Source organism: Trematomus bernacchii, unplaced genomic scaffold, assembly GCF_902827165.1.
Source record: "Trematomus bernacchii unplaced genomic scaffold, fTreBer1.1, whole genome shotgun sequence".
NCBI classification, from domain to species: Eukaryota; Metazoa; Chordata; class Actinopteri; order Perciformes; family Nototheniidae; genus Trematomus; species Trematomus bernacchii.
Genome location: NW_022987531.1, coordinates 1,149,679 through 1,172,096, shown reverse-complemented (window position 1 = coordinate 1,172,096; position 22,418 = coordinate 1,149,679). Strand labels below are relative to the sequence as shown.

Below are 22,418 nucleotides of genomic sequence, written 5' to 3'. Positions count from 1 at the left end.
ACCTGTGTTCCTTGTGGGTTAAATCTTTTATTATCAATAGTTAGTTCCTAGGGGTGAAACTCCCTTAGGTGGCGTTGTTGGCAACACAAACTCTTACCTACACCACACCGTCACATTTGGTATGTAGACTTCAACTACATACTTTTTCCGAAATAAGGTCCCATGGAGCTCCCCCGGAAAGGGAGGGACTTCGCCTCTCTTCACGAAGCAGGACTTCCGGAATGTGACGTGTCTGCCCACTGCAGAACCGGATGCTGGTGGTGGTCCGGTGTGGATGTCAGATGCATTGTAGACTGCGAAGCAAGTTAACTGTGTTATTCCTGAGTGAAGAGAGGCCGGGTGAGGATGTTGCGGTGGCTGCTTGGAGCCGCGCTGCTGGCTCGGGCGGCCGGCTTCTACCTCCCGGGTCTTGCCCCCGTCAGCTTCTGCGAGCCGGGGAACGAGCAGGTCCCAGACTGCAAGGTAAACATGTCGAACATCACCTGAGCAGCTGCAGGGGCTACAACTAAATAACTGAACAACCAACACAGTATACACTCACAAAATACATAGATAGGAACATGTAAATGCAGAAGGTTAGCTAGTTATTTTATAAACAGCTATAATGTATGTGGCAGCTAACGTTAGCCAAAACAAACAAAGCTAACGGATACTACAATAACAAGAGAGCAAGCTAGCTGCTGCTTAGCTAAATACCTCCAAGTTACGTCGTTTGCCTGGTCATCAAACATTATATTGCTAGATAGTTCAGTTAGAATGTCAAAATGTACTCTGATATTGATTTGAACAGACTGATATATTTGATTGTATTCAAATGATTTTACTCAGTAAATAAATACTGAGTAGAATCAGAATACCTTTTATTCGTCCCACAGAAGGGACAAGAGGCATGCATGCATTACATATTCAAGATAGAAATAGAAATTACACAAAATACAATTTTACAAAACTACACATCCAGGTGGAAAAAAACAAGTACCAGTAAAAGTATTTTAAATAACAATTAAATGTTGAATGTATAAAGTAAATAAACAAGATATTTCATATCAATAATGTCGTAACTATAATAGTTTACAAAAGCAAACTGTAATTTTGTTTAATAAATCAGGTCTGATTTACATTTTTTTAATTTAAAATAAAGAAATATTAAAGTAGCCTGAATATAAACCATAAAGAAAAAATAACTACCTATAATATATCAATCTTTATTATTTAATAATATATTGTAACACTGCATCCTGCTAGTCATCTTTATTTATCTTTAAATGTAACAGTATCTGATAACTTGTTTTTTTAATGTAATTGTAATCGAATACAGTTACCTTTTTTTTTGTATCCTGATTACATAATCTCGTTAAATGTAATCTGTTACTCCCAATGTCTGTCTATATTGCACATAAGTATTATTGCACAGCAGAAGTGTATAGTCTGTGTTGTTATATGTGTGGGGGTCTACCAGGGGTATCTCTCTGTGAGACACAGCAGCCTGTCCCTGAAGGAGCTGCACAGTGTGGACAGGGGCCGTTTCTCAATGTTGAGTAAAGCTGCTGCAGAGCCACTATTTCAAGTATACTAGGTCATCGAGTGGCGCCGAAGGACTGTTTAAATGCCCAGCATTTGGCGCCACTCGATGACGTAGTATACTTGAAATAGTGGCTCCCCCTCTGGGGGGGGGGGAGGAGAGGGAGGAGAGGGAGGAGAGGAGAGACACACAAAATACTTCCCATGTAGAAGAATATGAAAAGCCATCGCGCTGTCTCTATGTTTTGTCACCCGGACCCATTTGCTTGTTGCTAACAATAAGGGCAGTTTGATATTTAAATTCACATTGTTATGTAACACTCTAAAATTGGGCTACTTACCTACTTTCACTGACAGACCGCCCTAATGTGTTTAGTATCAGTTGTGATAGTCAGTGGCCTCCAAACTTGCACAAAGCTCAAATGTTCATCTAATAACTTTGAGTTTAAGCATTCAGATAGACTTGAAAACACATATTTAGAACATACTATATATTATTTGCAACTTTTTGCCTATACGAAATTTTGAAAGACAAATCACTTACTGTCCTAATCATGTTAAATTGAGCCCCTCTAACAGGCACATCAAAAACAAGTAGATACACTCTACACCGTCATAGGAATGAAATACAACTGCCTCACCTTGGCATGAATAACACATCACACACAGCTATAGTAAAAATGTGTATGTTACCTTTATGTAGTTAACATGCTATAGAAATGTGCCTTTGCAAAAACATGAAGGGTTGGGTTTCATTGGAATCTTTCGCAGTTGTCAGTTATCATAATAACCTCCAAATAATCCCATAACAGTCAGCTTGTACATTTTGGACTTCATTTTCCATGGGTCAGAGATAAGCCTGTAGACATTTCTACATGTTCACATTATACTGATTATGTGAACTGATCCCCATCACTTGTTCCGGCACCTGAGGTCACTGTTAGAAATGTTGCAACACATAGAATACAAACTATACCAGTGTTTCCCCTAGGTTTACTGCTTTGGGGGGGTGCTGCCTGAGGCGGGGGCATTGGGATTAATTTTTTTGAAATCCCCTGGAGCAGAGAGAGGAGCTGTGGATTATTGTTATTGATTAATGCATCAGTGTTTCTTAGGGTCAAAAACACTAAACTCACAAATTAAAATGAAAGCGTTTAGTTTATTTAATAAAAGAGCACATGTTCAATGTGAAAAGTGACAGTAGATATAGATTAGTTGCAATTTGGTGCTTTATATATAAAAAAGAAAAATTATAATTTTCTTTTTTTAAACACCTTGAATTTCAGTGGGGGCGCGGGGCTCCGTTGACGGGGCGCAGCGCCCCTCCAAGACAATGGTAGGGGAAACACTGTATACTGTCTACCTAAACACAGTTCTCAATGTCAGGAAATGTGGTTAAATAGATCATGGCTGAATCAAACGTGTTGCTCTTTGGCAACCTATTTTCTTTCTGTTCATTTGAGAACATGTTACGAGGAGAATCACACAAAGGAGCGCACATATCAGATTTATTGATTTCTAGCAGAGTCTCACATACTAATGCAGCAGTAAAGCTCTGTTGAAATGTAGTATGGAGACCATTTTTCAGAAAGCCGATTGCTGCTTGAATTCAGAATGTTTAAACCCAGATCAAAAGTGTTGTACAATGTAATTTGACCAAACCAATTTTGAACTTAACTTTTGAAAATAAAATCAAGAACTTCTTACATTGATTAACTGTCCTAAACCACTCAACTCTTGAATGGCCCTTATATAAATCATAAGTTGTTAAATGTGCCTCACACAAAAGGCACATTTACAGAGTAATTTTCCCCCATTCATATGACTTAGCCAGGACGGGCCGAGACGTAGCAGCTTGGGGGGGGGGTTTAAGGACAACGCTGCTGCACATACTCTATGGGCCCGATAGAAAGTAGAGCCATTTTAGCTCCATGAGCCAGTGAGCAGTGGAATGGGTGCTGTAACCACTTCTCTTCATGCCTACATGGTTTCAATGGATTCCCTTATTCTGAACAAAGCTTTTATTATGAAACCTTTGCAGAACCCTGTGGGATATTCAGACACTTGCATAGTCCCCATTCATGCTTCAAATGTAGCTGTTGCTTTCTTGTGTCACTTGTAGGTTACCTTAAAATCTGATTTGGCTGGAACATTAACCCTCACACATCCACAGAGCCTAACATTAGAAAACAACACTTTAGAAGAGTAATCCATAACAACAAGGTGTTGAAAATAGCAGTATTTGATTAATAATTAAAGAAAATGTTTTTTTGGGTCACATTTTATTTCCTCTTGGCAACAAAGCTCCCTGTCATTTTATTAAAGGGGCCCTATTATGCTTTTGTTATTTTTCCTTTCCTGCAGTGTGTTTATATAGGGTTTTGTGCATGTAAATGATCTGCAAAGGCTAAAATCACTATGTAACACATGTACTTCTATTGGCTAGCGCTCCGACACATTGTACGTGATAGGCTAAGGGCGGGACATCGCTAAGCAGTTGACCAATCACAACAGAGCCGACCAGCTAACCAATCAGAGCCGACTGGGCTCTGGTTTCAGACAGAGGGTGAAAAGAGGTGCTGCAGCACAGGCAGTATGAGAAAAATAAAGAGCTTTTTGAACATTAAAGCATAGAGAGGTGTCACAGTGGAAGAAAAAATATATATCAACCTGAAAATGAGCATATTAGGGCCCCTTTTAATAACAGTGGCACTGTATTAACAGAACAAATAAATTGGTATTAGGTCTTTTCCTTTCTGACTTAATTTTCCTTTGCATCCGCTGCCGGCAAGGTGATGAAGGGGCTTGAATTACTCTGCCATATGAAACCCCTCAGAGAACCAGTGAACAACAGAGCATAAGGCCTAGAAAAAGCATGTATCCCCTGTAACTTTTTTATATGATGATTTTCCACCAAACTACAAAAAGAGGTTGCATTTAAATGTCCAAACGCTCCCTTCAAGGTGTAAAAAGAGAACCACCCTATAAAGAATCAGAGTCTGTCAACATGAACACGAATGCCTGATATGTGTCTCTCTGCTTTGTTTTATTCCAGCCCACCATCGAACTGTTTGTGAACAGGTTGGATTCAGTGGAGTCTGTTCTGCCTTATGAATATACTGCGTAAGTGACCAGTGTGTAACAATGTACCAATGTGTGACATTTGCATTCCATCCATTTTGGTCTTCTTATCTATATATAATGAGCCTATTTCTTTCTTTCTCTTTATATTGCAAGAAACCCTAACCAAAAGCAGCATCTCCCCTGCTGTTAGTTATACCTTTTTTAAATTATGCAAAATCCACTTTTTCACGTCTTTTATACATAAACATGTGTCCCTTCTGTGTAAAGAGATTCTGAAAGTTTCAGGAAAAAAGATTCTCTCACTTTTTGTCCTGACCCATTTATATAAAAACCTGAAAATGAGCTGATCAGTTTTTGGCACTTTATGATGTCAAAACAATTGTTTGGCTTGTGTAACCATTAGCCAATCAGCAACCAAGGTACCCCCCCCCCCCCCCACACCTTATCACCTGAATCTCCTCCTAGAGCACCAATAGGCGCTTTCACACCAGAGTACTTTTCCCAGGAATAGTTCCGATAGTTCCTGGGATTTTGCGTTCACACCAAAAAGATCTGGAACTAGAACTTTTTTTTGCGAACCTTTTCACCCTTTTTTAGTCCCTGCTAGAGAGCAGGGACTTTCCTTGGGAGAAAAAGGTTCCAATTTCTGATTGGCTGGGCGAATTGCAAACCACGCCCCGTAAAACTCTGAAAAGTATTTGTTAAGCCGCCATTTTATTTGCTCGCATTAGCATTATTAGCATTAGCATTAGCCCAGCGCACCAACGGAGAGAGACTAACTTATGGCAACACAAAAGACAACATGGGAGCGGTGGAGTGATGAGGAGGTGTCTGCGCTTCTGGCGATTTACTCGGAAGGCTTCAGTAGAAGCCAGTCCCCAACTCCGGGGACTTCCGGCCGGGAACTTTGGGTGGCAGTATGCGCCGTGAAGTTGTTTGCGGCCTGCCAGTAAACCCAAAGCAGCAGAAGTGACGTCAGCGGCTCCCTCAGGGACTTATTCCGGTGTGAACGCGATTTACTAGCGTGGACACGGGAAAGGGGGGTGCTAAGGGGGCTGCAGCACCCCCATCTGCGAGCTTCCACTAGCACCCTCACCCCCAAACGCGGCACACCTACAGTGTAAGCGCGCCACAGTTTCACTGCTGTGAGGCTCCACTAGCACCCCCCCCCCCCCCCCCCCCCTGAAACAGAGGGGATTATTGGATGCTACAATGCATGATCCGTTTGGTATTTCGAGCCAAACACTTCAGAGACATGTTTTGTATATATCTGAGAACTATAATATACTGATGAAAAACAGTATAATAGGGGACCTTTAAAGGATAGATTTGCGTCCTATGTAAATTAGATATAAGAATTCCGGTTATGAAAATCATTACTGTGCATATAAATTGGATTGGAATGAGTCCATGGTCAAAATAAATAAAAAATAAAGGGAAGTTGTAAACATTTTTTTAGACCAGTTTCAGATTTAGTGGTCCGCTTCCGTGGTCCATCATCTAAAAGTCAAACCTGTCCTTGCCAAAGATCTCATTTTTCCATTGGAAAAATCCTATTGCCTTTAGTTTAGGCAGCCCTTCAGATGCTAACCTCTGTGTTTTCCTACCAAAATAAAGTCATCCCTGTACCACTCTGTTCACGGAGTTTAAACAGTGAATTAGAGCCTTCTTATCTGTTTAGAGTTTTCCACTGTTGGAAAAACTTGGTCCAGATAACAAGTGACTGTGTGCATTGTGTAACAGGGAATAAAGGTGTGCGGTTTATGTGTTCTCCCCTCCACACTTTGAACACACGCTTCCTGTTTATGCAGGTTTGACTTCTGCTCGGAGGAAAAAATGAAACGTCCATCAGAGAATCTGGGCCAGGTTCTTTTTGGGGAGAGGATTGAACCCTCGCCATACAAGGTAACACACATCTTCACACACACACACACACACACACACACACACACACACAGCAATTGAATTCCATGAATGAAGATCTTTCATTGGCTATACTCTTAAACAAATAAATACAGAAGCTATGTTTGCCGATGCAGTCCTATATTTAGGCCAGGGTTAGGGTAAGCAATGTTTCAATGCTCCTGGGACATCAGGCAAATCTTTTTTGTACATTACAAAATCATAGCTTCATTCCTGAGGAGCCGCTGGAAGGGACAGAGGTGAACACTAACTTTAGAGTCATTGCCAATCTGGTAACCAGGCATCAGCTTTTGGTTGCAGGAACAAAAAATATGGTTCCCCTTTTTGAGTAAGACACAATGCAGACAGCTTAATAATGAAAATGTACAATTAAAGGCGAGAGAGGGCGCGCATCGGTACCGCGGATTGTTGTTGGATTGAGGCTGATAACTACAGGTCAGTGAGGTAAAGGACTCGGAGTGTTTTGATAGTTCACTTTAGTCTAAGTTATCTCAGTGGGTCTCAAACGGTTTGGTCACAATTTATGTAAACAAATATTTCTAAGGCACACCTTTATAATTATTAGGATAAATAACAACAGGTTTGAAATCATTCCAATACTATAGGACAGTAAACCAAAAATATCATTTAAAACTGGAGATATTAAAAAAAAATGCATGAATAAATAAATGTTAACTAGGTAAAATAAGATATGAATGAACAAAAACAATAAAATACGTTACATTTACTTGTTATTGGCTATGGTAGGTTATTATTTATGTTCACATACTTATTTGGTTATTAAAATGTAAACCGATCTTTTTCATATGGGTGTTTAGAGTTGTACCCCCTAGATCTAGTCTCTAGTCATTCTGCTCAAAGTGCACCAGATTGAAGCATTTTACTTTAAAATGTTAAAACAAATCTTTCCGGGGGGGCATAGCCCCGAACCCCCCTAGAGGATGTGACGTCCACCCCCCAATTAAAACATGTTCATACAATAATGAATACATTTGAAAACGTCTTTATGTATGTAACCAACATGTCAATACGTTTCAGTTTTTGTAGTGTATTGGTCTTTTGTAGAGATTTTTCATTTATTCTTTATATATTCAATTGTGTATTGCTTGGAGGGGGGGGAACCAAATCATAATCTCGCCTAGGGCACCAACATGTCTAGGGCCGGCCCTGCATGTAAGTTCCCATCTTTCCCAAAGATTAAAGGACACTTTGCCTCATAAATGCATCTTTAGTTTTTTGAATGGACAGTCCCCAATTTGGTCCTCAGGAGGTTTTCACAGTTAGCAGGACACTTCATAAGTATTTGACTCAAACGCAGCTGATGTGTTACGCTGCTTCAGTACACTTTAATCAGAGGTGGAAGACGTACTCAAATTATTTACTTAAGTTACATTTGAAATACTCTACTACTAAAGATCTAAAAAATAAATGCAGTGGAGTAAAAAGTACAACATTAACTCACAAAATGTAGTGGAGTAAAGTATAAAGTAGCATAAAATAAAAAAACTCAAGTAAAACCTCCTTTTTTATTACTTAAGAACAGTACTTGCGTTAATGTACTTGGTTACATTCCACCACTGACTTTAAGAACAAATATTTGTAAGAGCTCTACAGACATTGGAGGATGATAATTGAATATGCACTCACATTATAGACACTACCACTCTTTATCTTTGTAACAATTTGTCATTATTTCCATGGAAGTTTTTTTCTTTCTTTTTTGATAGAGTAATGTCTATGTTTTTATATCAAATGTAATTTTATTGTTGTTTTGTAAACGTGCATAGTGGAGAATGATACATTGTGTATATCAATGATGGAGAACATATGTGAGCTCTGACTGTGTCCTCTGTGTCAGTTTGAGTTTAAGAAGCCTGCAGTGTGTCAGTCGGTGTGCAACAGAACCTACGACACCAGCAAAGCATCAGACAAGAACAAACTGGAGTTCCTGAAGAAAGGCATGCTACTCAACTACCAGCATCACTGGTACGTATAACACACACGCGCACACACGCACACGCACACGCACTTCTATGAATAATCAATGAACTCAATGAGCCTTTGTTACAACACAACATCTGAGAGGATCTTGTATGAATGTATAAACACATTTATACAAAAAACAGAATTTAGTATAACTAATATAGTGTTAGCCATGTCATACGCAATCATGTTTAATCATGCCACCAAGGAGGAGACAATACAGAATCAGTAAAAAGAGTAGACTTACATATTATATTAAAAAAAACGAGGCACACGTTATGAATAATAAAAACATAATAAGTAAAAACAAACGATAAGTACAAGATGGTACAAACAGCAGTATTTAAAAAGTGACCATATCAAAATATTGAAGGAGCTGGTGATGTTTACAAATTGACTACAATAAAAACTAATGAATTGAACAAAAGGGATGAGCATATGAGCAAGTTTTATATTTACAGGCAGTGTTAATGCACATCAGAGATATTACAGTCTGATGCTGCAGGAAAGAAAGGACCTACGGCAGTGACCATCAACTGGCGGGCCAAATCTGGCACGCCAGACATTCTCATCCGGCACGCGCTGTGGCGCTGGCGGAGTGGTTAGTGTGTTCGCCCCCCACTCAATTTTCTTTTACAACGTCTCGTGAGTAATGTGCAGTACCGGAGTCCAACAGAGAGGCAGCAGCCTGCGTACTGCGTAGCCTTCCCTGCCCTGAAGAAGAAGTGATCCTTCGTTAGCGTGAAGAGTCTGCTTTATGCGCTCTGCAGTAGCCCCCGCTACGAGGCTCCCGCGACTTGAGCGTGCTCCACTAGCCCCCCCCGGTCAACAACTTCAAAATTCAGGGCTACAAAAAAAAAAACGCTGGCCCCCGAAAGTGTCTCTAAGAATAATTTTGGCCCTTGGACAAATGTAGTTGGTGATCCCTGACCTACGGTATCTCTCCGTCAGACACCGTTGTTTCAAAGTCACTTTATGTGGAGCAATTCAGGTGTGTTTGTAAATTAAAATAAACGTAATAAAAGTTTTTTTTAAAAAGAAGAGAAATCTAGGTAAGGCTAGGTAAGTCTCAAGCCTCCCTAAATATGTCCCCCTGCACATCGATGTTCCCCAAAAGTCTCATATACAGGCTAATTCTAAGATATATTTTGTTCAGCAACTCCAAATATCAGCCTCAAGATAAGACCAAAGTTTCACAGTAAACAAAAACTTTTATTATAACTCATTAGAATGTATCACTATCAAGATTGAAGATATTGTATTTATATATATATATATATATATATATACAGTATGACAGGAAGCTGCACTGTACAACGAAAGTCTTCTGTTTCAGCTCTCCACACCAAAATATTAAGAAACTATACATACAAACAAAGAAGTAAGATAAAAATAGCATATATAATTTTTTTTAAATATAACCCGACATTAAAAAAATCCTGTCCCAAATTAAAAGTGCATGATGTGCTGCATGATAAAACTAAAACTAAATAAGATATATGAACAGCAAGGGAGAGTAGTGTGTACAAATATATAAATATGCATAAGAATATTTAGATTACTGAGCAGACGGAAAAAAGCTGGAGCAGAATTTCGTGTGTGCGGGCACACCTAAAGTCACCTCAACAAACAGAGCTGCTTCAGGAACAACAACTGACGGGCTTCAGCGAGCAGGATGTGTGTGTGTTTGCACAGTAATAATGTGTCTCTGCACTAGCATCGTTTAAATAAGGTGACCGTTTGTTTGCTTGCGTTTTTTCTTATAAACTTGATGTATGAATTTAATTTATCCATCCAAATGTATCTAATTTGTTGTGTTTGTGTGTTTTATAAAACTAAATAATTAGAATCAGAATGTCAGTAATATATATTGTAAATACTTCCTGTTTAGTGTCTGGTCCTCTACTCTAAAGCTACACATGGGGTTGTCCCATATCTCCATGATATGAGTGTACTGTTTAAACAGTCTGTGAATAAAATGTAGGTAGTTAGTTAGGTATTATGTTGTGATTTTATAGTGTGTACTTTGGTGATGCTCACAGCTTGTGTGTTTGTGTGTGTGAAGGATTGTGGATAACATGCCTGTGACCTGGTGCTACGATGTTGAAGACGAGCAGAAGTTCTGTAATCCTGGTTTCCCTATTGGCTGTTACGTCACAGAGGCAGGTCGACCCAAAGACGCCTGCATAGTCAATGTGAGCGAGTCACACATGGACACACACAAAACCAGTCCAATTCTCATTAATGAACAATATTTACAACGGCCAGTTATTCACAATATTTAAATCTGTATAGAAAATGATTAGACAGTGGAATCTGATACATCAACATTAGTGAGATGTTGACACTGTTTTAATGGCACACGTTTTTGATTTAAAGAAACAAACGACACAAAGTCCCTTTTTTGATATTAGCTTTTCAGTCTCAATCTCAGAAGTCAGAATGGTTCATATCAGACACACAGATGTATCTGTAATAACTCATTACTACCCTGTCTTTGCTTTACACCTGTGTGTCTTGGTTTTGTTTTCCAGCCTAACTTTAATGAAAAGGATGCGTTCTACATCTTTAACCACGTGGACATCACCATCCATTACCACATCGTGGAGCATGAGCAGCTGGGAGCTCGGCTGGTTGCTGCCAAGATTGAACCCAAAAGGTAATGCACTTTTAGATAAGTACATTGGCAAGTAGTCATTGTGCAGAATGGTGCATTTCAGAATAATATATATATATATATATATGTTTTATAATGATTGATCATGAAAGTGTTCTCAAAGCTGGTAAAGGTGCAGCTTGTTGGAATGACTTTGTATACTGCAGAGTAGCTTGTGAGTTTACTCCAGGTGTACCTCCGGATAACTCAGTGGTTTGAGCTGGCTTCCCTTATGCGTAAACCGCTGCCTAGTAAGTCGGTTCGAATCCCGAGCTGGCCGAACATTCAGTCAATGTCCTCCCCAATGTCACCCCCACATCTCTAATAAAAGCCCTCTGGTTAAAAAAAGAAATAAAGATATGTTTTGAATATAATTATTGAAGCATTTAAGTTTCATCAAAGCTTGTAAAGGTGCAGCTAATGAATCCTGTGGAATTGAACGGCAAGTGTAACGAAAGTCTTATTGAAGTGTGTCAAGTACCTAAAGGAGTAAATATACACGATTAACCTCTCAGTTGTAGTGGAGTAAAAGTATAACAAATGGAGTCCCTGAATTGTACTTGAGTACAGTACTTGAGTAAATCTACTTAGTTACTTTAAACCACTGGCATTACAGTACGTAGTATGTAGTAATATGTTGGTAGTTTTTCTCAGCAAGTTACTTTTTTTGGATGCTAATACATTAGCACTCTTCTAAGTTCTAACTGCAATGTGAAAATATCTCAATATGCACATGTAATAACTGGCGTGTCATTTTTTATTGGATAACTAGTGGACTGTAACAGAGAAGCATTTTACTCGCTCACTAATTTGAATAATATCACAGTGTGATTCTTACTTGCTAATGTTTAGCACTATTTACTGGTTTCCACGTCTTTGCTCAGCTTGGGAAAAGTCCTTATTAAGCAGATTTGTTGCGATTGTTGTTAGTTACCCTCCATGTGCACCATCAGTTTGACCTTCACCATCTGTTGAACTGAGAGCTCCCTAACCTCCCTAACTATCAGAATGATCCTTTCATTATCCAGGCTTGACCCCCCCCCCCTTTCTCCTCTCTCTGTTTAAATATGCAACACCAACTCTGTCCTGCGTCATTCACTCTGCAGACAGTTTGCTCTCTGTATGACTGACTGAACTTTCATGCAATAAATCAAATAGGACAAAGACAGCTCAATGGTTTCATAATTTGTTCCACCTTGGATAAATGAAAATGCCACCACATGGACTCTAATACTTTAATCTCTTTGTATTTTGTCTCTCTTTCCAGCTTTCAGAGTCCTGATTGTTCTGGCGGGCCGAAGTTCCTGAAAAACAAACAAACGGGAGTGTTTGACATCAAATACACCTACAGTGTCAAATTTGTGGTCAGTACAATAAAATCCCCTTGATGCACCTGACATTTCTTAAGAAAAACAAGTGTAATTTGTGTATAATAATGTGCATTACATCTAACAGATCACTGTGTATCTACAAAAACATTTTAGTCTCCTGTATCTGGAACTGTAAAATATAGTGTTTTGATCTAAACAACTTGTCACGGTCCAGAAATAATTTTACATTCATTTCCACATCTGTGTAGTAATCCTAAAACACCACCATACAAACTAAAGTGGGAACTATTAAGGAAGAAGTAATCCCCCTGCCTTGTAAATATACAGTAAAAATGGAAAATTGCAGTTAATGTCTTCTGTTGTTTTGACACTTGTGAAAAGTAAGGTTACACATCACAAGATGAAATGTCTGCATCGGGAGGAAGGTTTCAATAATTGGCATCATGTTTTGTGATGCAAATTAAGCAGTTTGAACACACACCATCGTCCTCTCACACACACACACCTGTCTTTGTGGCAGCTCAGCTGAATCCTGCAGGCTCCACATCCAGCTTTGGAATTTCATATGTCCTCGCTATAATGTTGTGCTTTGGTTTAGCATTAGGTGCATTCATCTACATACCTTATATTGTGCGTGCAGCAAAGCCTGACAGAAGGCATGAGTGAAATGATTGAATGTGTCAAACAGCAGATCTACCTCGGGGGGCAGGAGAGGGACATTGGCATTCCAATTAGACTGCAGATGGAACTTCCCCATATTTAGGTTAATCTAGGATTTCTTTCCTTTGCAGACTATTTACATGCACACACACCCATATAACACACTACAGGAAATGGCCCCCCCCAAAAAGAATAGGGCTTCTTTAACATCTTGTGCACTTGTGTATGTGTGTTTAGGAGGACAAGAGTATACGTTGGGCGTCTAGATGGGACTACATCCTGGAGTCGATGCCTCACACCAACATCCAGTGGTTCAGGTAAGACTCTGACACACACTGACCCTCATTTTGTGGCTCATATATGATGTTTTTCACAATAGTTAGTTGTGGTTTTGAGCCCTTGTTGTATTCCTTCTGCCAGTATTGTTTGGAAGTTCATTAACAACAAAAGTGGTTGATCCAAAATGAATCTGTAATACGTTTTGAGAGCCTGCAGGGACAGGTGTGGAACGGCTGACCCACGTTTTGTGAGAAGGCAAGATTTGTCTGCTCTTCGGTTTGAGAAGTTTATTTATCTTGCATTCACCCTTTAAATCACGGCAAAGCAGACCCTGAAACTGTATTTCAACAACAGCAGTGTGTCTTTCTAACCCATAGACACAGTTGAACAGTCCCACTTCACAACAGCTTTCAGTGAAAGTAGGTTTACAGCAATGGGAAGAATTAAGTCAGCCATAATTATTTAGTTTTAAAACACCTCTGATGTGAAAAACATGATAGTCTGTCCCACCCTTTTATAATGATTCAGTCAAACCATTTCTCCACCCTGGAGTAGAGTGGTGCAGGAATGAGTCCTAAAACCTGGAAATGAGTCAGCCTTTATCATTTCTGATTCCCTGTTCTCGAAATGAACGTGTTTTTGGTTAGAAAACCTTTAAGTATCATAAATGTGTGTTTGCCGCAGATTATATTTCCTGCAATTTTTGTACACATTTTGTGGAGGGAGCCCCTGTGATGGTAACTTTCAGGGCGGCCTACAAAAAGATGTCATCACTGCACCACTTTATTAGCCCACCGTTTGTCTGTCTTAGTAATGATACAAAGGGGTTTAACAGCAACAACTCATTTGGCTTTGCTACGTTTCTGTCCCCAGCATCATGAACTCGTTGGTGATCGTGTTGTTCCTGTCTGGGATGGTAGCCATGATCATGCTGAGGACTCTGCATAAAGATATTGCCAGATACAATCAGATGGACTCTGTGGTGAGTAGTACCTGTGGGGGTGTGGTAGCCATTCATAGTCACCACTGCAACACAGCACAATGCTCATATGTACCTGCACTATAACCTGCACATTTAACACACATCTGTATATATGTACATTCTTTTTATCCCTGTGTATATTATTCTGTTGCTGCTATAACACCTACGGGGGGGATCAATGAAGATCCATCTTAACTCTCTTCTCTTGTGTTGTTCTGCAGGAGGATGCTCAGGAGGAGTTTGGATGGAAGTTGGTCCATGGAGATGTTTTCCGACCTCCAAGGAAGGGAATGCTGCTGTCGGTTTTCCTCGGCTCTGGAACCCAGATCTTCATCATGACCTTCATAACCTTGTGTATGTCTTTTTATGTATATTACCTTACCGATTGTTTAGTAGAATTGAAAAAAAATTATATTAATCGCAGTACAGTGGTAAACGGTGTTCTATAGGTTTTAGTGCATGTTAATGGTCTGCAAAGGCTAAAATCCCTGTGTTACCTCCAGAACACACCCCCACTAATATGAACCTGAAAAGGGGGATAATAGGGCCCCTTTAAACAAAAAATATAGCAACTTTTATTAGCTTACCCCAGATATCTCAGTATTACTTTTTATCTTTGATAGGTTGACAATAAATGTCAGTAAAAGGAAGGTCGCAGATATGTTTCAGGTCATTTAAAAACAGTAAATGAGCACGTTTAAGTTTATTTCTAGACTGAAAAATGTCCCACTGAGTACATGTCTTGGTCCCAATTGTTTTATTGACTTGGTTGAGTGTTCAGCTGAAACATGAGCAGATGCCCTGACCTCTACTGTATAACTGACTCACTTCCTGTATCGTAACGTTAAATCTATAACGTGTAATAATGCTCTCTGTCCCCTCTACAGTCTTCGCCTGTCTGGGGTTCCTCTCTCCAGCAAACCGAGGCGCTCTGATGACCTGTGCTGTGGTTCTCTGGGTTCTCCTGGGAACTCCTGCTGGATATGTGGCTGCTCGCCTCTACAAATGTAAGTGAGAGAGGAAGTGTTTCAGGTGGAGGGAAAAGGGAGAGCCCATGTAGGGCTGCAGTTATTGACCATTTCATAATACAGTTGGGTTAATGTCTTAAATCTTTTTCCTTTTTTGATTTATATTCGCTTAACGTGCTTTTTTTATTTGCCATGTCAGCTTTTGGAGGAGAGAAGTGGAAGACCAACGTCCTGCTGACAGCCTTCCTCTGCCCTGGGTGAGACGGCACACATGAGAAAAGAAAAGACTCCAGCACCTGATCCTGTCCTTCATTAATCATAAATATCTTCCCCCCCGTCTCTGCAGGGTGGTGTTTGCAGATTTCTTTGTAATGAACCTGATCCTCTGGGGGGAAGGGTCTTCAGCAGCCATGCCATTTGGGACCCTGGTAGCCATATTGGCTCTTTGGTTCTGTATCTCAGTGCCACTCACATTTCTAGGCGCATACTTTGGCTTCAAGAAGGCAGTAAGTGAACATCCAATCATTCCTGATACATTTGTCTAATTGCGGTCATACTGTATACCCACAACAGCCCCTGGTAGAACACCACACACACAGACTGTAATATGCCTGATGGGAAATAACCCATATGCCTAATATAAAACGTTGTGCAATATACCCTTGTTTAATTTGTGTTTTTTTTAAATGTATTTACAATCTGCAAACATTACCATCCACTTCAATATTTGTATATGGTCCCTTTAAAAAAGATATACTGCACCTATCTGAATGTTTGATTCTCTCTCTTGTGACTGGTGTTTTCAGGGTATTGAACACCCCGTGCGGACCAATCAGATTCCTCGTCAGGTCCCAGAGCAGTCCTTCTACACGAAGCCTCTCCCTGGTATCATCATGGGGGGCATCCTGCCTTTTGGATGTATATTTATTCAGCTCTTCTTCATACTAAACTCCATATGGTGAGAATGAAGGAAAAGTCTTATGGCATGGAATACATCTTGAGGGGTCGTTTTTGATACTCAATTGTGTGTATGTATATTTAAAGGGGACCTATTATGCAAAATGCACTTTTTGATGTCTTTTATACATAAATATGTGTCCCCGGTGTGTAAGGAGACTCACAAAGTTTCAGAAAATACAACCCTCTCTCTTTTCATCCTTACCCACATCTCTTAAAAAAAAAAAACGGGAGTGCAAACGAGCAGATCCAGGATTTGGCTCCTATGACATCATTGGTGAAATGTGGCACACGTGACACGTCCCAACCTATCGTCTCCGTATACAGTCGTCTAGCTGAACCCCCTCCCCAGCTGTGTGTCTGTGTATTCAGCAGGATGTCTGCAGGAAGCACTTAGAGTAAAGTTGTTATATATATAATACATATAATGGCACTGTTCTTGCGGTAAACACTTAAGAAAGAACATGTCAAGCTATGTGCTGTATCAGAAACAATGTGCGGCGTGTTTTGGGAGTAATATGGTCTGTGTTTACATTAGCAAGCATGCTAACACTCAGAGCTAACACTGTACTGGAGAGAGTATGTGTAACGTAATGTCCTTGCGGTAAACCCTGAGAGAGAGAAAGGTTTGAGCTCCATACTGTTTCAGAAATAATGCTTGATGTGGTTTGGAACATAATATGGCATTTAATCACCGCAGCGTTTAGCTGAGTTTCTCCCGGTAGAAAACTCTCTTAGCAGGGGAAAGCTGCGTGACGCTACAAAGGGGCGTGGCTAGCAGCAGCTGTTCCATTTAAAGCTACGGTCACAGAATCAGCCTTTTTGGAACAGGGCTGGAATAGAGGGGTATGAGGCATGGCTACAATGGGTGATCTGTTTGGTATTTTAAGCAAAAAACTTCACAGGCATGTTTTGTATAGGTATGGCCCTACAATATATTTTTCAAATATAGCATAATAGGTCCCCTTTAAGTATGTGGCTTACTGTTCACTCTATTCGAAGCTGTGGGGAGTCTGTAAAGGGTGACTCACAATCTGAAGCCTCAATACATTAACATAAAAAGACATTCTACATATAAAAAGTAGGAAGCAAGATTATGCAACTGCACAGGCTTTTTCTCATCTTGAATATTTAGAATGAGTATGACAAATATAACAGAATATGATCAAGAATACAAACATTGTTACATATGTCTTTAAAACAAACATTGCCCATACTCGTTTTCTATGATGTAATGGGACATTTATTTATTTGTTTTTAACTACATTGTAATGAAATATGTTTTATCAGTGGAACTGTATACATTACTGGAAATTACCTGGCTTTTCATTCAACTCTGACAGTATATGTAAACCCTCTAAAGGATTTCTGATAGGAGGCAGGGGACTTTTGATTCATGTCATAGTGAACCCACCACAGAGGAAAGGCCTTAAGACAATGATCTGAAACCACAAAGGCAGCACAGTGACGATACCATGCACTGATGTATTTACTGGTTTGTACTGACTGTAGTAATCTGCACTGTCCTGCAGGTCCCATCAGATGTACTACATGTTCGGCTTCCTCTTCCTCGTCTTCATCATCCTGGTCATCACCTGCTCTGAGGCCACCATCCTGCTCTGCTACTTCCACCTCTGTGCTGAGGTGAGCTGCAGATCAATGACACACATAAATATAATTATCATCTTCAGGGATGATATTAATACTGATGTTTGTTTAAAATAATCTATTTAGTTTACATTTGACCAGTGTTTTATTGCAGATTGTACCATAATGGAGTGAATGGAGCCCCTTTAGGCCCAGGAGCTTCAGACAGGAGGGCAACCAAAGGATGTCTTCATATTAGATTAGCTTTATTATTCCTCATTTTGAAAATGTTTTGTTACAGCAGCTTAAATAAACCGGTAACATATATACATGTCACCAGTAGAAGATAGATATCTATAGAGAATTTCGATCGAATAAATATAAATATACAATATAGAGTCATTTGCTATTCACTATAATACACCAACCTTCCACTAACAAAATATAAACATAGGATTATAAATACATTATACAAGTGTACAAAGTAGTTGCCGTTTTAAATGACCATTTAAATGCAATAAGTCACATTGTGAGAACAAAATAATTGAATGAATGAAAACCGGGTGGAGTCTGGTACATTTTTTTTAATAGAAACTTAATTTTTGACTGATTTAACTCCGCAGCTGTAAGGCTCTGTATGACGGGGCCACTCACTCCTCCGGGTTTCAGTCAGGGTCTTCATTTACTAAACGCTGTTTCTCCCCCCCTCCTCTCTGCTGTGCCCCCCCCCCCCCCTCAGGACTATCACTGGCAGTGGCGCTCCTTCCTGACCAGCGGCTTCACGGCGGTCTACTTCCTGATCTACGCCATCCACTACTTCTTCTCCAAGCTGCAGATCACGGGGCTGGCCAGCACCATCCTGTACTTCGGATACACCATGATCATGGCCCTCATCTTCTTCTTGTTCACTGGTGGGTGTCATACAAACAAGGCAATGAGGGGATTGATGTAGCACGCAACAAACATGAGTGTTTTTGGGGGTTAAACATTTGTTCTCTTATATTTATTTCTTAGTTGTATTACTGATGGAATGTTTAGATCATTCATCATGTCTTGACTGATAAAACAGTATCTGAAGGCAGAGGATATCAAGACTAATGTATATGTTGGTACTGGATTCAATTCCAGAACTAAAGTAGATGTCAGAGCAGTGGTATGGCTGGAAGCTAATATGATAAACGAGTTGTTCCCATCTGATTAATATACAGCTCTGGAAAAAATTAAGAAACATCTCAAAATGTTTCTTAAATCTCAATCTCTACAAAATAAAACAATTTGTTATTTGACTCAAACACATAGCTATAGCTAGTAAAACCAGAGAAACTGATAATGCTGCAGGGCAGGGTTTCCGTTAGCCGGTAATTACCGGTTTTTAGCTGGTAAAATTAATTCAAAACCGGTAAATTCAAAATGTCCGGTAATAATAAGGGATGCTCCGATCGATCGGCCGCCAGCTGCTGAGTGTGACGGAGACACGCAGCTCTGCATGATCACCTGAAGCCCCGCCCACTGTTTAGCGAGCTGCATGAGAAACAGACGGGCTGTCAGGAGAGAGAGGGAGAGAGGAAAAGAGTTATTATCCAAAGTTAATGTAAACTTTTGAATAATGTACTTCATCTAGGCTGCTACAAGTAGTTTGTTTGAATGTAATAATTATGTTGTTTGTGGAATCATTTAATGAAAAATGAATCTGAATTTTTCGATCTGTTACGATTATAAACTGAAGCAATATAAAAATGAGCCCCATTAACTGAGTTTTAAACATCAGCATATCCGCTCATAGTCCGGTAATGACCTGCTAACGGAAACTCTGCTACACAATTCTTATTATTATTATTGAAACATGACCGGTAAGTTTCAAATTTGTCCGGTAAAATAAATTCTGTCCGGACATTTGACCGGCGAGAAAAGATCCTAGCGGAAACCCTGCTGCAGGGGTCTCTTCATTTTTTTACAGAGCTGTATGTAGCAATTCATCTAGAGTTACATCTCACTGCCAACAAAACCAGAATGTAGATGCTAAATAAAGAAATAAAACCGAAATACAAACTCAAAATTAAACTGCTAATCTTACGCAGGAAAAATGTCCAGGAAGGAGTGTCCTTAACGTCGGTTTATTTAGTAGTATTCCAATAATACAATACCTAATAATACAATACCTAAAGAACCATGGCTCCCCATGTGGATTCTCCTATGGTTTCCCTGGTAAAAGACCTTGGCCAATCGGATTCGCCAATCAATCCTCCTGTCTCCAATATATAATAATCACCAGGTGAAACCACCTTCAAAATAAAAGCATAAAGAATTACTTTCACTAAAATAATTACAATAAATAATGATTAATTTCATATAAACAAAAACAGCTAGAAAATAAAGGTTTAATTACTAAATAAAACAATACAATGTATAGCTCCAACACAGTATATAACATAGATTTTGTGCTTTGGGTCATAAAATAATTCAATGTGTTTCATTTCTCTGTTCTCAGGCTCCATCGGCTTCTTCGCCTGCTTCTGGTTTGTCACCAAGATCTACAGTGTGGTCAAAGTGGACTGAAGGACACACACACACACACACACACACACGCATGCACACACACACACGCACACGCACACAGAGACTGTACATGTCTGGAGGTTGCTTTTTCCCATGAACCTCTGGAACATTGAACATTTCCCTTCACCCTCCTTTTCAGGCAGAGACACTCTGCTGCCGACTTCTCTCTGTGTGCCTAAACTGTTTTTTTTGTGTGAGCATGTGTACTCTGGGTTGTAATTTTGAACATACATCCTGTATCTGCCTATAATCTGAATGAAACTAATCATAACTCTACACGCGTGTTCCCAGAATCTTACTCACCATAGAGGGCAGTGAGACACTTCATGTTAGGTTTGTCCCATCGTCCATGCACTCTGAGTTAAACATGTAGAGATTGGTAGTGAGACAAATAAAGCTGAGGGTCTGCTTCTTAACAAACATGTTCACATGTGTGAAATGTACTCCTGTCTCTGAATTGTGGGCAAATATTTTGCACAGATTTTGCACAGTATCTGCAAAAGGGAACACCAACTATGTCAAAATGGGTCAAAACAGCTCTGCAGTCTTCAGTTCAGACTACTTTTATTTCAGTTTGAGATTCACAAAGGGCGACTGGAGTCATCAACATTTTGGCGAATAGTTTTTATTTCTGAGGTGTTGATCAGGGGATAACTGCTGACTCATCTGCTGATGATTTGTCGAGGATGTATTCAGTTCTGAGAAAAAAAGATTCTGCAAAGGCCTTGAAAATAAAATGGCGACAGTTTGAAAGCTTCCTTATAAAAACAATCCAAGTAAGTATTATACTCCTGATCCGACAGAAAGCCAGTCCCACTTTGGGAAACTGAGGATACACCCCCGGCCTGTTCCCCAGAATCTACCTGTGGTTACCTCAGGGAAGCAGTGGTTCCATCCGCTCCCCAGCGAGGTCCCGCTCAGCTTCGGTACGATCTCCATGTGTGTTCAGTGTGCTAGGAGCAAGGAATGATGTGATGCACCAGAGCAAACCTGTCCGTGCGAGTTTCACTTTATGTGGTTTGTTCTCAAGCTCAGTCGGGGGGTGTCTACCTCTTTAGTTAAGGGTCACAAATGGTACCTCAACCAGTGGTTAGATACTCATTAAGCTTAAGCTGTAGAGTTTAGAAAATCATTTGAGAACTGTGTGTCACCAGATTTAAGAAAAGCAACTTTAAACTCTGAGCTTGAATTCATCACCTGGCCCCTCCCTCCCCATCAGTACCCACACATTATCGAACTTCAACAAGTCGGCAATACATTTTTCCACTTTGCTGTGAGAGTTAAAACTGTTTAAAGGCCTTTTTTTTCAAGATCTGACCACCAGCTGACTGGCTGCTTACTCATGTATTTTCAGCTCATGTCAGTTTCTGAGTATCAGTATCTGCTCGGTGTATAAAGTGATTCAGTCAAATGAGTCCGAGGCTTCACTATGACCTGTTTAACTCTGGCTTTTTCAACATTTCTTGTAAATAACAATCTAATACGTACTGTATGATGTTTTCACATGATATATTCCTAAAGCCAAAGAGAAGCATGGATTCATTCATTCTCTTTGTAGTTCAATTAGGAATCCTAGATTAAACCTGGTTGAGTTGTTTTGGTGTTTCTGTTTCTGACTTAATAACCCCATTCACGGTATCAGGATGGAGACGAAAACATGGAGTTAGAGCAGGATGATGGCACCAGGGACTCAACAGTAATGCTGGGTTTATATATTCATGTAATATTCACTCTGTCATCAACGCTCTATTTGAACTCCTGACTGGTCTATAAGAGAACAATTGTAAAGGTGGTTCTCAGAGTGTATTCTAATGAGCCTGTGTGTGACAGGAAGTGGAGCTACATCTGAAGGGCTTGTTGAATGACAGAAGACTGACAGTTTGTCTTGTGTGTGCACGCTCTGAAGAAGTGAGTTTCATGACATGTCTTAT

General features: G+C 39.9%; 1 protein-coding gene across 1 annotated transcript; it reads left to right on the top strand.

The window, feature by feature from the left end:
- Positions 1 to 345: 345 nt before the first annotated feature.
- Positions 346 to 22,083, top strand: tm9sf2 (transmembrane 9 superfamily member 2). Its single transcript, XM_034121694.1, has 17 exons — positions 346 to 462; positions 4,577 to 4,644; positions 6,417 to 6,510; positions 8,387 to 8,514; positions 10,577 to 10,706; positions 11,046 to 11,170; positions 12,435 to 12,531; positions 13,396 to 13,475; positions 14,311 to 14,419; positions 14,641 to 14,773; positions 15,307 to 15,426; positions 15,587 to 15,644; positions 15,734 to 15,893; positions 16,194 to 16,345; positions 17,877 to 17,988; positions 18,671 to 18,842; positions 20,420 to 22,083. Exons 1-17 carry the CDS (start codon positions 346 to 348, stop codon positions 20,485 to 20,487), a joined length of 1,923 nt encoding a protein of 640 aa, XP_033977585.1. The 3' UTR covers positions 20,488 to 22,083.
- The last annotated feature ends 335 nt before the right edge of the window (positions 22,084 to 22,418 follow it).